We start from the raw sequence: 21,247 nt of genomic DNA on the forward strand, positions 1-21,247 counted from the left end.
CATAATGTTTCTCTTCTGTAGGCCCAGAGATGACTTTCTCCCCCAATTCTGAGGCTCTGCCAATCTAAAAAGAACCAAGTTCCCAAGCACTACTCGTGGCCTCACGGCCCCTTCCTGAAGAGAATCACTCCGTCATCTAATCCTACGTGGAAGGGGATCCTGACTCAGAACAAGACTCATTGGGCAATTATTCAGTAATCCAGTGGGAGTGGACCCTCCATAATAGCCATAGAAAGTGTTAGTCACTCAGTCCTGTCCGACTCTTTGCGACCCCATGGACTGTAGCCCACCAGGCTCCTCTGTCCATGGGATTCTCCAGGCAGAACAGCCATTAGAGGAGGCCATTTTTCAAAGGTGTCCAGAATGCTGTGAGTAGTCTGTGCTCTTAGATGGATGACCAGCAAAGGCCTCATACAGGACTATGCAGGTTTCCATCAGTTCAGTAGCAGCATGTTATCTGCCTCACCAGAGAGGTACCCAGGTGGGCAGGTAACTGCTTTGGTGGGCAGGTGGACCAGGGGACTTCTGGTTCTCTCTGCACCCTCAGAGTCCACAGTGTCTCTCCTGAGAGAGGGGAGCCTGGGTGCAGTCACATAGGGGGCATTTCAGCCAAGTGAGATCTGAACGAATAAGGAGCCAGAGGGCCAATGTTCATTTACTGGCTGTAACAAATTAGAACCAAAGAGAAGTCATAAAGCCAACAGAGAGTATACTATTTTTGGTATGTTGTCTCATAGTCAAGCCTTTTCTTGATGACTGTTAGGAGGTTTAGGGACTAACCATCTTACTCCTTTCGTAACCTTTTGAATGTTATCAGCTTCATGAATCATATTTAAAGATTTAAACCCCACGTACTTTTGAGTAAATGACCCTGCTGGACCTGAGACCCAGTTCCCTGTGCCCGTAGCTCAGAAGTGATCCAGGGTGACTGGAGCTGAAAGGGCTCAGCTATTTCTGGCTCGCTGACTTTTCCCGGGTTGACACTGACTCTTCTGGAAGCTCCCCTCATAGCTCCTTTCTGCCTCATTAGCTGTCTACTCAGCGATGGCAGTAGGCTCCCCATAGGTCCCTGTCATGCCTATAACTGTGTGTGAATGGCACCTACCCCAGTGTCTAATAGCCATAACCTGTGTATTATAGAATGTTCTGAGTGTCTTTGTCAGCTCAAGGGCATAACTCCTCCTCCTGTCATTTGTGATGAACAGCAGTGGGAGGAAGTTATTGGCCATGGGCTCAGTGGGGCAAATGGGGAGGGAGAGAAAAGTCCGTGCATAACTGGAATATCCTGAATAACTGTGGATCTGAATAATTGTCTGAAGAGTTCAGTTTATATTCTGAGAGTTCAGGTTTGGGACTTTGTTGCCATATGTCCTTGTAATGCTTCTCTGAGGCTGCGGGGGGAAAGTCATGCTTCTTGTCTGCTGTCCATTGGAGCCCATGTCATGGATGCTGTCATTCACATGCCTGTTGTGAGGGTGAGGCAGGGGGGTGGGGTTATAGGTAGAGGGTATGATGAATTGACTTTCACTACTGCCAAGAACCTTGGGTAGTATTTGGTGTTTGAGAAAGAGCCTTTCACCCAGAGAAGGGCACCTGTTTATGATGGAGGACCACTCTTTGATCCCTGCCTGAAAGGGGGTATGGACAGATTAATAGAGACCTCAACACAGCATCCGATTCCCCATCCCTGTGAAGGTTTTGCAGGCCTGATTCACCTTCAGTGCCTCAGAACTCAACTCACTAGATGTTTGTCCAATGCAAGGTCTTATGAAAACTAAAGTTAAAGATATAGAAGTTGGCGGAATTTAGATAAAGGTATATAAATTGGTATATTTAAATGGGCTCTATATAAGGTGGTTACAGCTCTTATTTAATTATATTGTGGGATAAACAAGGCTTCCTTGGTGGCTCAGAGGGTAAAGAATCTGCTTGCAATGCAGGCGACCCAGGTTCAATCCCTGGATCGGAAAGTTCCCGTGGAGTAGGAAATGGCGACGTGCTCCAGTATTCTTGCCTGGAAAATTGCTTGGACAGAGGAGCCTGGCTGGCTACAGTCCATGGGGTCACAAAGAGTCAGATATGACTGAGCGACCAGGCATGCAATGCAAGGTTAGCTTGTTACAATTTCACACTTTGTTAGTCTTTCCGTGAACATCTCCTTGATTCACTGGTGGTCTTATCTCTCTTAACCCATCCTGGGAAATAAGGTGGCCTTAGAATGATAGAAGCATCTCAGGCTCACTTGCTAATCTGTAAACTCACTTGAGCCCCATCAGAAGAACCACAATCCATTTAAGAAGGAAGATGTTTCCTGGTGCTTGCCTCAGGGACATTCACACAGTGAAAACTACCCTGTTCTTGCTGTCTGTGATTTCTGATGCCATAGCATGTACATTCTCTCTTCACCAAAGACATAGTCAGATTATGTGTTAGAAACTGGTGATGGCAAAAACCGGACGCCAGCTCTCTGCATGGGTGGTGACCCGGGATTCTGCTCTTTGTTAGATCAGAGGCACACTGTTGCCTTCCCCACCTTGGTTCTCCAAGAAAACTAACTGCTCAGCAAGGTTTGAATTCAGGCCTGTGTCACACTGTGCAAAGGTCCTATACATTAGCTGATCTTTAGCTGCAAAATCACCCTCAAAGTTCGCACCCTTCTAGACCCTGCCTGTTGTACACTCAGACAACACAAAGAGTTTGGTGGCAATTATATCTGATCTACTTCCTGTGTTAATTTTTAAATATTTTTTTAAGAAACTGCACCATGCCCCAGTCAACCTCAGAAGACAGAGCAATGATAAGTGGGGAGGGCACTGTGATCAGGTTGGCTGCGCTTGAAAAGCAGCCTCTATGAGCCTCATCTACACTGCTTACATGCTAATTACACCTGAGTGTTAGCACAGGTTCCACCCCCATGCCCACCAGGACAACTGGAATTTTTATTGGGAATATGTGTGGCAATTAGATTTTCCCAGAAGCAGGAGCAGCAACAATGAAAGCCCCTCCACATTCCCCTTCGCCCTTCCCAGTGAGGTTTAGTGACTGTGGTTGGAGAAATTTGTCCAAACCACTTGATGGGAACAGGGATATCCAGAGAAATGTCTCCCTGCTTGGTAGATTAACTTGGCAGCTGCTCTGGCTGACACTCGAGCTGGACCCTGGCAGCTGCCTCAGGGTCAGAGGACCCCAGCCCCACACACATAGACACACACACGCACACAGAGAGCCATTTGCTGTGAAGATGGGGTTTTTGACATTAAAAATCTCTGCCATTTCTGCCTCGTAAAGAACCACAGCTCACATATTTCACCAGAGCACGAAGCTGTAGTTGTCAGGGACCCTGAAAGCTTTTACCATATCATAGCTATTCGTAGTTGCAAGATTAGAATATCCACTTTCCACCGCACATTCCTCAAGCCTGAAAATAGACGAGCAAGTTGGTTAGAAATTGTGCTAAGGCCTGGGGCTCAGGAAAGATCTATGAAATCAAAAGGAAGCACTTCAGTTCAGTCCCAACTCTGGGCACTTAATTTCTTTGAGCCTCAGTTTTCTCATGAAGAAAATGAAACAACTGCTTGATGAAAGGATTCATCTATTTGCACAACATCAGAGAGTGAAAAATCTGGTACTAAAAATCTTATAAATTGTTTCAGGATGTTTTCATTGGGAGGGTTATGAACTTAGACCTGACAGATCATTCTGGCAAATGTAATAATAATAGATTTAGATAGCCTACTACATTTCCCCAAATGTATTTCTTGCCTTGAAGCTATTACACAAATCCCTAATTCCCAGACTATCTCCACATCTCCTGGACACCAATTTAGCTGAATGTTTACACAGCTGTGATTACCCTTTCAGATTCCATAAACCCCATAAAATCCAGGTCTGAAGTCTACCTACTGGTGCTTAGACCTCATGGCCCAGTAGAACAAAGGACTTAGAATGTACACAGTAAATGTAGTCACAGAAGATTAGATGAATGAAGGGATGAAAAATAGTGTGATTTTTAAAAATTTACCTTTTTTAATTGTAAGGTGCAGTAGGTTTTGACAGGTATGTAGCATTGTGTGGCTACAGGCCACAGTAAAGCTATAAAGTATTTCTATCCTCATGTGCCATTGCAGGTAATCTCCTTCTGGCATCCCAGCTGCTATTTTGCTGGTCATTATAGTTTCACCAGTTCTAGAAGATCATATAGGTGAAAACATCCAATATACAGGCTGTTGTGACTGGTTTTTTCACTTGGCATATCATTCTTTTTTTTTTTAATTTATTTTTTTATTAGTTGGAGGCTAATTACTTCACAACATTTCAGTGGGTTTTGTCATACATTGATATGAATCAGCCATAGATTTACACGTATTCCCCATCCCGATCCCCCCTCCCACCTCCCTCTCCACCCGATTCCTCTGGGTCTTCCCAGTGCACCAGGCCCGAGCACTTGTCTCATGCATCCCACCTGGGCTGGTGATCTGTTTCACCATAGATAGTATACATGCTGTTCTTTTGAAATATCCCACCCTCACATTCTCCCACAGAGTTCAAAAGTCTGTTCTGTATTTCTGTGTCTCTTTTTCTGTTTTGCATATAGGGTTATCGTTACCATCTTTCTAAATTCCATATATATGTGTTAGTATGCTGTAATGTTCTTTATCTTTCTGGCTTACTTCACTCTGTATAAGGGGCTCCAGTTTCATCCATCTCATTAGGACTGGTTCAAATGAATTCTTTTTAACAGCTGAGTAATATTCCATGGTGTATATGTACCACGGCATATCATTCTTGAGTCATCCATTTGGTTGCATGTATCAGTAGCTCATTTCTTTATATTCCTGATTAGTATTCCATTGTATGGAGGTTTTCCAGATTTCTTTTTTAATTGGAGGATAATTGCTTTACAATGTTGCCTTGGTTTCTGCCATAAGACATGAATCAGCCATAATTACGATTTTCCAGATTTCTTTCTGTTTGATTTTTGGTTTGATTTCATTGTGGAGAGAGAATATTGTCTATATGGTTCCAGTTTTTTTAAAATGTACTAAGCTAACTTGGTGAATGTTCCATGTGCTGTTGAAAACCTTGTATTTTCTGTTGTTGCTGGGTGGAATGTTCTATGAATGTCCATCAGGTCAGTGAGTGTTGTTCAGGTTCATTATATCCTCACTGATTTCCTATGTACTTGTTTTATCAATTACTAAGAGAGGAATTTTGAGATCTCTGACTGTAATTGTGGATTTGTCTATTTATCCTTGCAGTTCTATCAGTTTTGTCTTATGTGTTTTGAAACTCTGTTTAGGTACCTATATTAGCATTGTTATATTTTCTCAAAGAGTTTATCCCTAGGAAAGTGTTAAAAAAAATAATAACTGTTTGTGTCTGCCTGCTTGAATGGGTTCACATACACTATTCTTTAAGGTACGGTAGAAAAGTTAGAGGACAGATGGGGGTCGCCTGTAGGAGGAAGGTACTGACAAAGCTTAACCTGTTCTAAACAGCTGGCCACAAGAAGACTCACAGCCTAAATCCAGCACGCCTGTCTCCCCTTCCTCCCACAGCCAGCAACAAGGCCTAGCAGAGCAAGGTCTTGACAGCCGAGGTGCCTGATGCTTTTAAGTGACTGGGCTCAACTTTACAATCTGATGATTAAGGTCTTTGGGGCCCTATTTTTAGTGCAGATGTAAATTGCTTTATGAGCTAAGATGTCTGTACATTTTAATGACATGCTTCTGTCCCAGTTCACTCCTTGTGCTGTCTACACCAGTTTCCACAGGACTGCAGAGCCCCCCCACTCCCCCCACAGCATGGGCCAGGGCCTTCCAACCCTGGGCTTGTCCTCTTGGCTGACAAGTTTCCCCACCCAAGGATTGACAAGAAGGTGCAGGTGGTCCTTCCTCCTGTCCTGAGGTTTGCCAGATGCTTCCTTTAGCATATATCATGATTTCAGAGACAGAGCATCGGGGACAATGTGGGTGACCCACACCTTTGGATTCTCTACCCTAAAACAACAAAAGCAGTGTGTGGAGGGCAAGTCCAGAGCAGGAAGTGTCTCCAAGGAAAACCAGCCCGTGGCCATCTTAGTTCCCAGCCCCCGTTCCATAAATGTTGTCCTTTGAGGTTATAAAGGTGCTCCTTCAGGGAAAAATAAAAAAACATTTCTTGAAGAGGGAAGAAAAGAAGAAAGAAAGAAAGGAAGAGGGAAAGAAAGAAACATGGTACTAGCCAAGATTCTCTTCTCTTCTTGAAGCCCAGGGTTTATTTCCTAGACTCTCAGAAACCAATACATGTGTCCCCAGACCTGAGATCTTATCAAATTTCCCTACCTAAGATTTAGTCTCCTTGAAAATATCCATATTTTCTTAAACTGGGATGAACAGTAGCCAGTGTTCCAAGGAAAAGCAGGTATGTGGAGCTGTGGGTCCCCACAAGATATCACATGCAAAAAGATAAAGTAATTTTCATGCAAATAACCTTTGAGACCAAATCATTCAGTCCGATTTGGGTAAATATCAAGTCCACCTGCCACTAGGGACTCAGTGGTGAGCGATGCCTGAGGCAAAAGCTTCTTTCCTGCATGAGATTAATTTCACAAGGTACCAGAGAATGTTTTAAAATATCAGTAGACCAAGAATATGATTTCCCATGAGTGTGACTACAGGTCCTATGTTCTTTGAAATGATCTATTTAATTTTCCAAAACAAACTGAAATGAATGAAAATTTAACTATGTTCTCTAAATTTAATTGAGGGATTCAGGGTGTCAAATTATTTTCAAACAGAAATCTCTACTGAGAGCAACTGCTTGTGTTATACAAATTAGGAGATTCAAGCTTATGAATCAAATCACTGATAAGCCAGGCACCCTGACTATGCTGGAATTTCACTTGGTAAAAACAGAGAAAAAATGATCAGCACTCAGGCCTACATTTACTGCATAATATTATCCAGGACTTGATATTCCTGGAAGTTATAAGAAGTTCTGATAATGAAATGCAAGCATTTTTACATAGAAAAAATTTTGGAGAGAGGAAGGATTTTATTTAAAGAAGTAAGTTTTAATGAGACTATTACATTAATATTATTATTGCTTTTTCATTTGTATCCTGCAACTGCACTTTTCTCTTTTTTTTCCCCCTACTGGGAAAGTGATATCCTAGCAAGTGTCAATTTGGGGGCTTTTCTAGAAGGGACTTCCCTGGTGACTCAGACAGTAAAGAATCTGCCTACAATGTGGGAGATCTGGGATCAGTCCCTGGGTTGGGAAGATCTCCTGGAGAAGGGAATGGCTCCCGACTCCAGTATTCTTGCTTGGAGGATCTCATGCACACAGTAGTCTGGTGGGCTACAGCCCATGGGGTCACAAAGAGTCAGACATGACTGAGCCACTAACACTAGAAGAGAAAAAACAAAATCTGTACTAAAACTGTACGCTATATTTCTCAAGATCAAATAGCTTCCTTAGTAATAGTCACTTGAATAGGAAGCTGAAATGGATGTATCTGTTTTAAAGAGGGAAATGTAATGTAAATTACATGTGAGCAGTGTAATGAATAGAGAAGGCAATGGCACCCCTCTCCAGTACCCTTGCCTGGAAAATCCCATGGACGGAGAAGCCTGGTAGGCTGCAGTCCATGGGGTCGCTAAGGTTCAGACACGACTAAGCGACTTCACTTTCACTTTTCACTTTCATGCATTGGAGAAGGAAATGGCAACCCACTCCAGTGTTCTTGCCTGGAGAATCCCAGGGATGGGGGAGCCTGGTGGGCTGCTGTCTATGGGGTCGCATAGAGTCGGACACGACTGAAGCGACTTAGCAACAGCAGCCGTGTAATGAATTCATTTCCCCTGGCAACATGTGCCTGCAGTCCCACAATTCCATGAAAACAGTAACATAGGCACCTGGGAGAGCTTTCTGGGGGAGTTGTCATGACAAAGCTACTTGAGTTTTACTTCTGTAGTTTTTTTAGTATTTGTTATTCTGATTTAACCTAAGGCCCTTATTAGTGCTGTGCACCCTGTGGATTTTTCTCCCTTTATTTATGTATCTCAGTGATTTCCATGAAATGCCTTTTCCCCACTAGAACCCACAGGGAAAGAACAAATCCACCACTGTTCAAAGCATCTGAAAAACCAGTGCCGTGTGGCAAAGGCTATAACTAACGTGCACATTGCTTTATCCTGTGCAAGGTCTTTCACAGAGATTCTCTCATTTAAACTTCACAACAACCCTGCACAGTAGGAATTTTTTAACTTCCTCACTTTTAAAATTTGACATTGTTACTGTTATTTTTTCATAAAATTAGTTTTGTTGAAGTATAATTGATTTACAGTGGTGTTAACGTCTGCAGTACAGCAAAGTGATTCAGTTATTATAAAACTTCCTCATTTCTAAGTAGAGGATCACAGAGGGTGAGTGACTTGCTCCAAATTATGGAGCAGCTGGGAGCCTGGTGCTCAGTGACCCCTTGTCCACCACCACGGAGTACGTGCCTGCAGTAGAATGGAGGTCACACCCACATCTAGGGCAAGTGGGTGAATCCCCACTTTATCAGGGTTGATGTGATTGAAGCAAAAACAGTGTGACCAAGGGTTCTCTGCATTGACTCACCCCTCGCAACACGCTGGCACAGACAGGTCAGTTCTAGGCTCCCACCCCCTGCACCCGTCCTTCAGTTGCTGAGCCCCCTCCGCCCCATCTCTGACTTGTGGGGGTGCAGTCAGCCTATCTCTCATGCTCAGCAGCTCTGGCTGCCTCTTTTCCCTTTGGGGTTCTGATCTCAGCACTTTATCTTTAGAGTTACTCTGAGCCAGTTCCTCAACCATCCTGTGTTTTCTCGTCCATGAACTGGGCATAACAATACCATTGACCTCCCATGGCTCTTGAGGAAAACCTATTGTTTCCTTCACACAAGGCAAAGAAGTCCTATCTGTGAGGAGTTGATAATCTAATTAGCATCCTTTGTAATAAAGTTCTCCTTTCAGAAAGGCTGAGCACACACACTCTGCTGGACACATAATGGCGGGTCCATACCTGAGAAGAAGGCTGACTGTAAATGTCTGCAAAACTGTGACATTGACATTTTCACTTCTCCTTCCTGCCCCCCACCCCAACTCCCTCTATTCCTAGAGGCCGTGTTTGAAACAGCCCAAAGTCAAAGTCCACCAGTCAAAGTACACCAGACATCTTCCTCCAGGTTAAGAAAAAGGAGTGAATTTAATTTCTTCTTGTTTCATAGGCCTGGTTTCTGATCTTCCCTAACTGAGCAAGACAGAGGCAGCTAAAGGCAGTGAAGCCCCCAGATCCGCTCCATCCATCCCTTCCATCCCTCAGTGCTCACAGCTGTGAATTACTCCTAAGGGGAAAAATGCCCTTTAGTGAATGTTTTCCTCCCAGGGCTCCTGGTGTTGGGGGAGGGGAGGGTGTGTCTTCTTTATCCTTTCCTCCAGCATCCATGGAGAGGGTGCTGTATATTCACAGCTCTGTGCTGCGGTCCTGACATACCTCAGTGCTCTGCCACTGAGCTGTAAAGACTGTATCCCTGTGACAGAAATGCCCAGGATAGACCTGCCCAACCGAGTTTCCGGGGCTCAGGCTCTTGGCTGTGAGTCACAGACCAGGCCCCAGGCACTTCCCAGCCCTTGATGACTGGCCCAGGCTCTTGGCTGTCCTCTCTTTTCCAGCCTGGAATCCATGATGCTTAAGCTATCCAAGGCCCGAGGTTCAGGAATGCTGAGTAGGGAGCAGCCAGTGCTTGGGTTTAGTCCCTCTGAATAAATACTCTAACCCTGCCCTCAGCATTCCCCCTAACACCTGTTTGCAGCATCTGGCTCTGACTCTCTGACTCAGCCCAGCAGGTGCAGGACAGACCCTGGTGGTCACCCACCCAGCGGCCTCCAGTCTAGCCTTACCCTTCCCACTGTCATTCTTTTAAGGCAGATGGCTTTCATTGTAGAAGGCCAGAGCTTCCTCTGGATTGGCCCAGAAAGACTGGCTTTTAACATGCAGTGGTAACCAGATCCTTCCGTCAGGTAGAATTTGTGATTGCCATTCGAAGCGGCAGAGTGGAGGGGGCCATCCAAGGGTGGGGTCTGGACACAGTGTCCTCGATGCCCGCCCCCCTCCTCTTCCCGGCCGGGCATGTGACTGACATACAGCAGCCAGCCCGCAGGGTCAGGCAGGACAATTTCTAGGTAAAGTGGTATCTGGCAGGAGTGGACCTGAAGCTGTCAGCATCCATCAGTCTCTTGGTTGCAATTCAATGTATCTGATCAGTTAGTATCGCTTGGATACGCCTGAGGGAATGGAACATGGGACAGGTACAAAGTAACGGATCAGAATCGTGGGTGCTACAGGAGATGGTCATTTGGAGAAGGGCTGAGGCTGGCACCTACGGAGGCCCTGGGAAGCTGAGAGGCAGCCTGAGGGCACTGGTCACTCATTACAACGACCTGGTGCAGCTCACTCTTTTACTTTAGGCCAGCAAAAAGTAATTTCTCTTATAAACATGGCTACCCTGACTTATGCCTGCATAAACATTAGGAAAGCATCTGTTTCGTTTTGTTCAATCAAGTGGACCAAGGCCTGTAGGTAAAGGCACTCATGCTCAGTCACTAAGCCATGTCTGTCTCTGCTGTGACCCCATGGACTGCAGCCCACCAGGCTCCTCTGTCCATGGGATTTCTCAGGCAAGGATACTGGCGTGGATTGCCATTGCCTTCTCCAGGGGATCTTCCTAACCCAGGCATCAAATCTGCATCTCCTGCATTGGCAGACAGATTCTTTACCACTCAACCACCTGGGAAGCCCAGTATCACTAAGTAAATTTCCACTATTATGCAACCAATCTCCGGAACTTTTTCATTTGCAAAACTGAAACTCTACACTCATTAAACAACATCTTTCCATTGTCTCCTTCCCCAGCCATTGGCAAGCAGCATTCTACTTTCTGTTTGGATGAATTTGACAACTCTAGATAGTGGGGTGGTACTGTAGCTTTTAGTGACTTGCTTATTTCACTCAGCATAACATCCTCAAGGTTCGCCCATGCTGCAGCAGGTGTCAGAATTTCCTTTCTGTTTAAGATTGAGTGGTGCTGGAGAAGACTCCTGAGAGTCCTTTGGACAGCAAGGAGATCAAAACAGTCAACCCTAAAGGAAGTCAGCCCTGAATATTCATTGGAAGGCCTGATGCTGAAGCGCCAATACTTTGGTCACCTGATGCAAAAAACCAACTCATTGGAAAAGACCCTGATGCTGGGGAAGACTGAGGGCAGGAGGAGAAGGAGGCGACAGAGGATGAGATGGTTGGACGGCGTCACCGACTCCTTGGACATGAGTTTAAGCAAGCTCTGGAAGATGATGAAGGACAGGGAAGCCTGGCATAGTGCAGTCCGTGGGGTTGCAAAGAGTCAGACATGACTGAACAACAACACTATCCCATTGTATGTATATGCCACATTTTGTTTATTTACCCATTGATGGACACTCAAGTTGCTTCCTCTTAGCTGTTGTGATAGTGCCACTGTAAGCATGAGGGTACAAATATGTGTGAGTTCCTGCCTTCAGATCTTTGGGGTATATACCAAAACATGGAATTGCTGGATTGTATGGTAATCCCATGTTTAAATTTTGAGGAACTGCGATGCTCTGTTACACCATTTTACATTCCCACCAAGTGACAAGAGTTTCTTTTTCTCCATGTTCTTGCACCTGATTCTTGATGTCTGCAACTAATTAAAGTCTTTTTCAAAGTACCATGCAGAGTTCAGGCCAAGCCAACACTGGCCATAGCCTGAAACTGTCCTGTACTCAGGGACAGATTGCCCACAAGCCTCTGGCAGAATGCATGCTCCTCAATCTCCATCAGCAAGAAATGGCGCTAGATGATAACATGAGAAGGATGCTGCCCACACATCACTCAGCCCTGAGTAAAAGCGCCTCTCATGACCCTCCCCTTCTATGCAGGGAAAAGATACTCTAGTACCATAATCTGACACTGCATTAATTCCCTTTCAAAGGACATTTGATAGCAGCATCAAATAAATCAAAGGAAAATAAAAGGTTTTATGTTTCTGACTGAGTCTGGTTCATGAATACCCAGAATTTCTGGTTAAGTTCATCTGAGAAAAATAGTCTTTCCTTTGAGCAAAGGTGTATCACCCCCTTCTGCTGGTCTTCTGTGGATCTTGACTGAACTGGGTCTCACAGTTGAGATGGAAAACTCTGCCTCCCTATTCTATCTCCTGGTTTTATTTTATTACTAAAACTCATACTTCTTATCTGAAGCCCTGTGCTGACAGAGCAGTGTTAAATGATGGTTGTAGGTTTGTTCATTTGTTACCTGAGGAAAATGTGTGAAATTTAGAAATAATATGGGACTAACAATCCTTTCTTCCCTTTGTCATGCACCTTGGACCAAACTCCAACTCAGGACAAACTCAAAAGCAGGTAGAGAAGATCAGTGCTTATCATTTTCTGTCCTTTGTTCAGATTCATGGGACATCAGTATTCCTAAGAAACAGCACTTCCTGTGATGAAGGATAGCCAGCATTTGGAAAACTATTTAAAGGAATGCATATATAAAATTCTCTTGAGGAAGGCTGTAGGGAAAATGTCTGCTTATGATTGAAAGCGTGCATGCATGCTCAGTCATGTCCAACTCTCTGTGACTCCATGGACTGTAGCCTGCCAGGCCCTCTGTCCACGGGATTTTTCCAGGCAAGAATATTGGAGTGGGTTGCGATGCCCTCCTCCAGGAGATCTTCCTAACACAGGCATCGAACCTGTGTCTCTTCCATCTCCTGCATTGGCAGACAGGTTCTTTTACCACTGGCGTCACCCGGGAAGAACCTATGATTGAATAGACTGTGCGTATAGAAAGATTTCTAAAATTTTAACTCATTCTTCCTTTATGAGAGAGCCATATATAAAGTCAGGCCACATGGAGATACACTGGACTGGGTGATGGATAGTCATGATTACAACATGCCAAAAGAACTGAAACATACATGATGTCCAGTTCTGAAAAGATGAACATCCCCAATACAACTGTCTTTCTTTACTGAGGGTCCTGGCTGTTGTGTATCATTCCTCACAAATAGTCCCCAGGTGATTCTGCCTGGAAGAGGAGCCTCTTCGCTAATATGAGAAAGAAGAAAGGAAGGAAGGAAATGACATTTATGAAGCATTTAATATAAGTAAGTCACGTGCAAAGTGCTTTAGGTACATTATTTATTCAGTCCTTACGACAGCCTTGTGGGATAGGGTACATGCGTGCTAAGTCACTTCAGTTGTGTCCGACTCTTTGTGATGTATGGACAGTGGCCTGCCAGGCTCCTCTGTCCATGGGGATTCTCCAGGCAAGAATCCTGGAGTGGGTTGCCATGCCCTCCTCTAGGGGATTTCCTGACCCAGGGATTGAACCCATGTCTCTTATGTCCCCTGCATTTGCAGGCAGGTTATAGGGTGTCATCTCTGTTTTACAGAAGAGAAAACAAAAGGCTCAGAGAGGTTAAGTGTCTTGCCCGAGTCATATTGCTAATGAATTGTTATTCTGGGATTCGAAACCAGGCTCAGCCTCTTTGCATAAAACTTCCTTGCTGAGATGGTTGGGGACCCTCAAGTTCACATAAACAAGACCAAGGAGACAGTGTGATCACCTACAGATACTCAGAATAATCTCTGCTCTTGGCCCCCACTCTGGCACCAGCCTTTCTTCCCTGAAAGATAGCATTTGTCCATATTGTTAGAAGGAAAAATCTAATAACTGACTGAAATGTGAGGGTGTTAAAACAGCGAACCCAAACTATTTGATACCAAGTTTTGAAGGTTGTAGGGTATTAACTGCTAAAACATTTTAAATGGAAGATAGATTTTCCATTGGTCTTCCCGGGTAGCACCAATGGTAAAGAATCTGCCTGCAATGTAGGAGACCTGGGTTCAGATCAGGTGTGAACCTGCCTGGTTCAATCCATGGGTCAGGAAGATCCCCTGGAGAAGGACATGGCAACCCACTCCAGTATCCTTGCCTGGGAAATTCCATGGACAGAGGAGCCTGGTGGACTAAAATCCATGGGATCGCAGAGTTGGACACGACTAACACACAGATTCTAATCTTGAATATAAAAAAGCACAGAAATACAAATTCCAAAAGCCATCTCAAATAGCTTGCACACCCCCAGCAGTGTCACAAAGATTCTGTCCCACACAGACTATACCTTACACAGCTAGTTTCACCCTTTAGATATTTCAGGACAACTGTCACAGAAGTTTCCTCTAGATTAGAAGTTGCCTTCAAGAAAAAGAGGCTACACAGTGAAGCCTGATGGTCCGTTCATCTATGCAAAATTCACTGTTCGTTCATACAGAATGGCTAGAAAAAAAGTGCTTTACATATCAATGATGTGCCCAGATCACTTGGGTTTTTTGTTAGGATTCATGAGAGTAAGGGTGACTCATGGGGACGAGAAGAGTTTGGTATGCATAAACAGGTTCTGTCAGTTCAGTTGCTGAGCTGTGTCCAACTGTTTGCAACCCCATGGACTGCAGCACACCAGACCTCCCTGTCCATCACCAACTCCTGGAGTTTACTCAAGCTCATGTCCATCGCGTCAGTGATGCCATCCAACCATCTCATCCTCTGTCGTCCCCTCCTCCTCCTGCCCTCGATCTTTCCCAGCATCTGGGTCTTTTCCAATGAGTCGGTTCTTTGCATCAGGTGGCCAAAGTATTGGAGTTTCAGCTTCAGTATCAGTCCTTCCAATGAATATTCAGGACTGATTTCCTTTAGGATTGACTGGTTGGATCTCCTTGCAGTCCACAGTTCAAAAGCAGCAATTCTTCGGTGCTCAGCGTTCTTTATAGTCCAACTCTCACATCCATATATGACTACTGGAAAAACCATAGCTTTGACTAGATGGACCTCTGTCAAGATGATGTTTATTCCACCTTAACTTCAAGGACATCCAGGTAGCTAACCCGTTACCAACAGAATCTAATAACAGCCTTTTTAAAAAAGAAGCCAAATCACACTTGATGTCTCAGCTATTCCTTTATAGAAAACTACCTGCTTCAGTTTTATTCTAATAAAAATAATATGATTCCATGGCTAATATGATTTTATGGCCCCCCTTAACTTTTTATCAGGGAGCAACATCACAGGGGGAAGGGTAATCCTAAAGCCTTAAGGACTTGGGATAATTTTACTGAACTTGAAAGATTACCCCCCAATATATCTTTAGGGCAAAATCAGGTAAAGTGTAGGACAAGCGCTCATTTTTCACTTGAAACTGTTTTGAGTGGCAACAAAACAACACACTCACTGAAGTCGTGCTTTGCCTGTGCCGGATGTTGTCCAATCATATAGCAGCTTCAAAAAATCACCCTGGGTGTCTGGGTTGAATGCATGTGCCCACCTCATTGCTTTGGTATCAGCAGCATTCTAATCTCACAGGGTAACTTTACCAGTGAAGTCATCAGAATATGTTAGTCTATGTTAGACGTTTCTCCTAGGAAGAACTGTGTTTGTCATACTTTCCACGTAAGGAGTTTGTGTTTTTACAACACATTGCATTTCAGCAAGACTTCTTTATGAGTATCCCTGATTCTACTAAACTGTTATTTTTTAAACTCAAAGCATACATTTCACTTTCGAGATTAGATTCAAAATCATAACTTATGATTTGTCTGGTATCTATAAAAGATACCTCATTAGAAATGTTTATGTTAGTAGATTTTATTGCCTAGAGAAAGGAGTCCTTTCTCAAAACCTGCAGTTTTGCAAAATTTACTTATATATTTTTCACATGTTTTTAGAAATTCTTAATTTAGCAGTGGAGAGATTTATGTCATGTGATGTAGCAAAGTCATTTAATTTAGGATTTTATCTTAGCCTTTTCTAAATCCAAACTCCTGTTAGTTTTAATATGATTTTCATCTCAGTAAATCCTATACAGGTCGATTTAAAAAAGAGTAGAATAGCCTATACTCTTTCCCTAGAACTTTCCTCCACTGCATGCATTACTGTTACCCCTGCGTGTGAAATCCTTTCATGGCTCTTGGCCACAGCCAAGATAACCTGAGCTTGCTCTCCATTCCTAATAATAATTATGTCCTATATAATTATTATTATCCTTTCTCCTCGGTAGAAGAGTGACTGGACCAGCTTGCAAAGGACTGGCCTCTTTTCCCTCTGATGCAGGTTTTCTTCTGTTGCAGACTGGATTTGAGAACTCTCCCCTCCAGAGACAGGCTGCCACTTCAGGGAGCGGGAACGGAGCTGATTCTGAGCCAGCTCGCCACGTCTTCTCCTTTTCCTGGTTGAACTCCCTCAATGAATGATATTCATTCCAACTGCTGCACCTCTGTCTGCCTGGCTGAGATGCTCAAAGGCAGCAGGGACCCAGATGAAACTAGGATCATGTAGATGATGAAAGGGACCTCTGAATGGCATTTCTACCAAAAATACCCTTTAATTCCAGATGACTTAGCTAACACATTGAGGGAGAACAATGCTCTGAGAAGAAAGTTGCAGAAAAGCATTGGGGAAAAAAGGAACTTGATCTTATGCAAATTTTTTATTGTGTGGGAAACGTTATGAAGGGTATGTAGGTGTGGTATGTGTGTGTGTGCATCAGTAACAAGTGGCAAGCGTTGAAAGAAGTGGGCACTACACTCGTCTCTAATAGGTACTGGCTTTTGTTCTGATATCATAGTAGCTGTTATTCTCTTTCCTCTTTAACAGTGCAGGTGGTCAGTGAAATTCAGTGTTAATTCAGAAGTGACCGATTTATCAATATATGGACAAAAGGTAAATCATTGACCAAAGATATGAGATGCTTCACAAAGCTTTTCTCTTTTCCACAACAGATGTCGCTGGATGGACATCCAGAAATGTTCTTTGTCTCTGGTGACACTTTCCTAGTCCAGAAGGCAAAGGCCAATGACATTTCTTGTGACATTTTTCTAATCTTAGTTTCAAATATGCAGATATCACGTACTTTACCTGAAAAAGACTTTTCAACAGGAACCGTCTACTGTCTCATGTATCCACTGAGGCACCAATCTGAACTATAGAGCAACTGCATGTATTTAAATATATATATACACACACACACGCAATACATATTATACATGTACATATATATGTATTTAAATCATGTGTTGTCCCCCCATAACACCTCATTCAAAACATAAGTTTTGTAAAGTTAAGTTTTAACTTCACTCTGTATGAACTCTTAAATAAATGCTGTTTTTAACAACTTAGTCTTACAGTGATTTATTGTGTTCATATCATTGTATTAATACATTAGTCAAGTGAATTTAAAGGGTCTCAAGGGAATAGGCATCTTCGTACATCCAAATTGATTTTGAAATATTAAACACTCGATTGAATTTTTAAAGTTATAACTAAACTACCAAAGGCAAGTGCATTGTAAACTGTATTAGGGGTACTGTTTGATTTTAGAAGTGCATAGAGATAGTTTATATTCCTAAGAATTAAAGAGATTAGTGTTGGCATAGGCATAAATGAGGTGTTTGTAAAGTTATTAAAGTCGAACTGTGCTTTATAAGAAAAATGTTCCCGAGGGGCACTTTATAGCAACTACATTTAGTTGTTCTAAGTGGAAAGGTTATTGTTTCTCCTATTAGAAGACAGCAATGGAAAATAGCTTAGAAAAAAAAAATACTTAATGGTACCAAAGTAATAGTTCGGTAAAGTGAACCTTTCTCATAGAAAAAAAACAACGCAGCATTTTGGCCCTCTAACTGGAGGGAAGCCTTGCCACAGCCATTAACCTCTTTTTCCTTTCTTCCTTTCCTGTCCTCCCCAATTATGTCACATCTTCTGACAAATCAGGGGGTTTCCCTGGTGGCTCAGGTGGTAAAGAATCTGCCTGCAATGCAGGAGACCCGAGTTTGATCCCTGGGTTGGGAAGAACCGCTGGAGAAGGGACTGGCAACCCACTCCAGTATTCTTGCCTGGAGAAGTCCGTGGACAGAAGAGCCTAGCAGGCTACCATCCATAGGATTGCAAAGAGTCAGACACAACTGAACGACTAAGACTTTCATGAGTGACTAATACTTTCTATAGTTAATCAGGGTTGAATGTTATTTCTGTTATGAATCAATATTTCATTTATAGAATTACCAAGCCTCAGAACTGCAACAACTTTCTAAATTATTGAACTCAACCTCAGAGGGGTAATCTGAGGTGCAGAGATGAGTCCAAGGTAGTTGCAGGATTTGTGTGAGCCACTGACATATGTTTATGGTTTTAACAGAAAATAAAAATGCCAGGAGTTTTGTTTATTCTTGTGTTGATGTCAATTTGGAGGAAGTAAGGAGCTCAGTTTTCCCCTGTGAGCATTGGAGAGGAAAAATAAAGTCATGATTACCTTTGCAGCTTTTATTAGAAATATAAATATTCAGCATTCTCTTACAGAGCCAAATTGATCAAGGATTGGAAAGATGTTTTATTACTGAAACGTTTACAAGGAAAAGTTGGTTCAAAGAGCTTACGTATTTTTGTCTCACCCACCCTAGAGAATGATATTCTTTTTGGCTCAAAACACAATAAAATCAGTATGGTGACTTAGGTCTACTTCTTCAAAACATTTTCCCCTGGGTCTATACTCTCTATAAAACACTATTAAAGACACCTGGAAGTAGAAACTAGAAGTACAGGACACAAATTACATATTGTCGTTGTTACTGCATATGAATACACTGTGTGCATGCTAATTAAGGAGTCTGGGCGCTCTTGCTGTACATCCTCTACATCTCAATCTATATAAAAATAAACAGATGGTATCAGAGCAATGCTATGGTATAGAATACTGTATTTTTATTTTTTAATTTTTAGATTTTTAAATTCACTTTTGTGCTAAATACAGAATCTTTTTAGCCAAACGCACCGTTTCATTTCCCAGCAATGTCCAACAGTTTCCTGTTGCTATGAGCTTGCTGCGCTAACTGATCAGCCTTGGTCATTTCCAAGACTTCTCGGAGGAGGTGGAAGGTGAGATCCAGGGAGATGGGAGGTTCCTGGGATCGCCTCTTCCTGGCAGCCGGCGCCTCCTGGCGGCTGCCGAGGGCGTTCTCCGTGCCGCGTTCGGCGGGACCCGCCGGGCTGTCGAGCGGGCGCCGGGGCTGCAGCAGCGCTCTGAAAAAGTTGGCGGCCACCTTGTCCGGAGAAAGGCGACTGTTGCTTCTGCTGGCGAGAGGAGAGGCGGCAGGAGAGAGCGGAGCAGCCCGGGTCTCATCGAGGTTACCCAGGCGGAGGAAGTATTCCTCCCCAACGCGCAGTAGGGTGGGCAGAGCCTGGGGTTCCTGGGGCTGCGGCGGCGGCTGGAAGAAACTCAGGGGCTGGGGGTGCTGCGATGCCTGCCGGGCACCCGGGATGGGCCCCCGGCTGAGGAGGGCCCTGCATGGCGGGGAGGGCAGCAGAGCCACCAGCAGGACACCCACGGACACGAGCAGCGGCAGTCGCATGTTAGGGGGCGCTAATTGCGGTACAGAGGTGGGCAGAGGGCGGAATGAGAGAGAAAAAAAGAGAGAGTTGATCAGAGTTGAGCTCCACTGGGAGTCTTCCCGCAGGACGACACCCACAGACTCAGCTCCGGGCGCGGCTGGGGCGCTGTCCGTGGTGCTGAAGCACCCGAATTAGGACTTCCAGAGCTAGAGTGAGACCGAGAAGGGGAGCAGCTTGGAAGGGCAGGGTGCGGCACCAAGGCTCAGTCCCGCGCCAGGCTGTAGCGACTCTCCTTACGAGACTCACTTAGGGAGGGTCCCCGAGTCTCCTGTCTAACGATTCCCCCAGACCAATTTCCCGGGATCTAAAGAAGACCTGCAAATTCGTGGTCTCAAGGACTCTAAACATTCTCTCCTCCCCGCGACCCCACCACCACCCTTTCCGGATGTTTCAGCATTTTTCTCCAAACTGAGAACTGCCGCCTTTCCCTCTCTTCCCATCCCTGCCTTCGGTCTCTCGGTGGTCGGGATGGATGGGGGCTCGTTTACACAGACGGCGAGGAATAACTGCCAGTTCAGGTAACGCTGAGCAGCCGTCTAAGTTTGCTTTTAGCAGCATCTCAGCTACTACCTATGGGAAACTTGTGGCACGGGCGCGCAAAAAGGCACACACACACACACGCAAAAAGGCAGGCACACACACACACACACACACACACACACACGCCTTGGAACCGCCGGCAGCGAGGCGCACAACCTGGCAGCTCAGGCAGTGCAAAGTTAGAGGCGCAGTTCCGTCTAGGCGCTCCCTACCTTCCGAGGTGCTTCTGCAGGTGAGCGGGGTGCAGCGCTTCTTTGCAGAGAAAGTCTCTGGGGCTTTTTTTCAGGGGTTCTCTTCCCTTCTCCTTTCTCTTCCCACTCTGTTCTTTTCCTCTTCTCTTTCTCTTCTGTCTCTCCACAGACGTGGGCTCTGAGTTTCTCCACACCAGAGCCTGGAAGGGGATTTTATAGTGTCGACCCTCTTCAGAAACCACGCAGCATTTGCCTAATAAGCTGACGCTCTCTTGACAGCTGGATTGCGCGCTGCCTCTGCTCCTGCATAAATCATAGGGCCCTGCCCGGGAAATAGGGGCAGAATTTTTGCTATCTCAACACTGAATCTCACATCCAATTATATCAACAGATATTTATCGCCTCCTTGATGACGTCAACGAGCCCTAAAATGGAAGGGCTTCTTATGACTTGTCCATTGACAAAAATTCTTGAATGAGATTTCCCAAGTGTGAAAACATACTGGCCTCTTCTTACTAGGAAAGGCCAAATGGAAGGTCAGAAAAGAGAGTGAATGGGAGGGGAGAGGAGGGGAAGAGAAGTCTATCAACACACAGTCCTGTGATAGGGGGTAACTCTGGACATTCCCCTCCTTTCTCCCACCTAACTCCTCTGACCTGCTGTGTCAGGCAATACCTCAGCATCTGAAAATATCCCTCTGCTAGAGACAAAATGTCCCATTACTTTTCTGCCTGAAAAAAATGAAGAACAAGGAGATGGGATTGCAGGGCCATCCAGCTTTTAAAGCTCTAGATGCTTTATCCTCCCAAGAACAGATAAAGAAATTATGAGTCTGCAGAGGTAAGACCAAGAAATCTCTTGAAACACTGCTCAAGTTTTTTAAATGATGCAAGAGCTACTCCCACGATGAAGAGGCACAAAGCAGAATCAGCGAGGAGTGCAGCAAAGATTTTAAGGTTTCCCAGAATCTCACTGTTCCTCCTTGG

The 21,247-nt window shown here is 44.4% G+C and overlaps 2 protein-coding genes across 9 annotated transcripts in view; one reads left to right on the forward strand and one right to left on the reverse strand.

The window, feature by feature from the left end:
• Positions 1-17,257, forward strand: part of TRIM55 (tripartite motif containing 55) — a 59,187-nt gene extending 41,930 nt beyond the window's left edge. For 3 of the 6 annotated variants that reach the window (XM_043880127.1, XM_043880126.1, XM_043880129.1), the window contains one exon: positions 16,215-17,257. In XM_043880127.1, the coding sequence (XP_043736062.1) occupies positions 16,215-16,225 (11 nt within the window). In that variant the 3' untranslated portion in view covers positions 16,226-17,257. Of the gene's footprint in view, positions 1-21; positions 4,339-16,214 lie in introns of those variants that run through there. The other 3 variants (XM_043880125.1, XM_043880124.1, XM_043880128.1) reach the window with 2 other exon arrangements.
• Positions 17,258-18,824: 1,567 nt separating this feature from the next.
• The window catches only part of CRH (corticotropin releasing hormone), a 77,729-nt gene continuing 75,306 nt past the window's right edge, over positions 18,825-21,247 (reverse strand). For 2 of the 3 annotated variants that reach the window (XM_043879969.1, XM_043879967.1), the window contains 2 exons: positions 20,283-20,461; positions 18,825-19,501 (listed from right to left, as the gene is read on the reverse strand). In XM_043879969.1, coding sequence (XP_043735904.1) covers positions 18,918-19,490 — 573 coding nt within the window. In that variant the 5' untranslated portion in view covers positions 19,491-19,501; positions 20,283-20,461 and the 3' untranslated portion in view covers positions 18,825-18,917. Of the gene's footprint in view, positions 19,502-20,282; positions 20,962-21,247 lie in introns of those variants that run through there. The other variant, XM_043879968.1, reaches the window with a different exon arrangement.

Source organism: Cervus elaphus, chromosome 21 (assembly GCF_910594005.1).
Source record: "Cervus elaphus chromosome 21, mCerEla1.1, whole genome shotgun sequence".
NCBI lineage: Eukaryota > Metazoa > Chordata > Mammalia > Artiodactyla > Cervidae > Cervus > Cervus elaphus.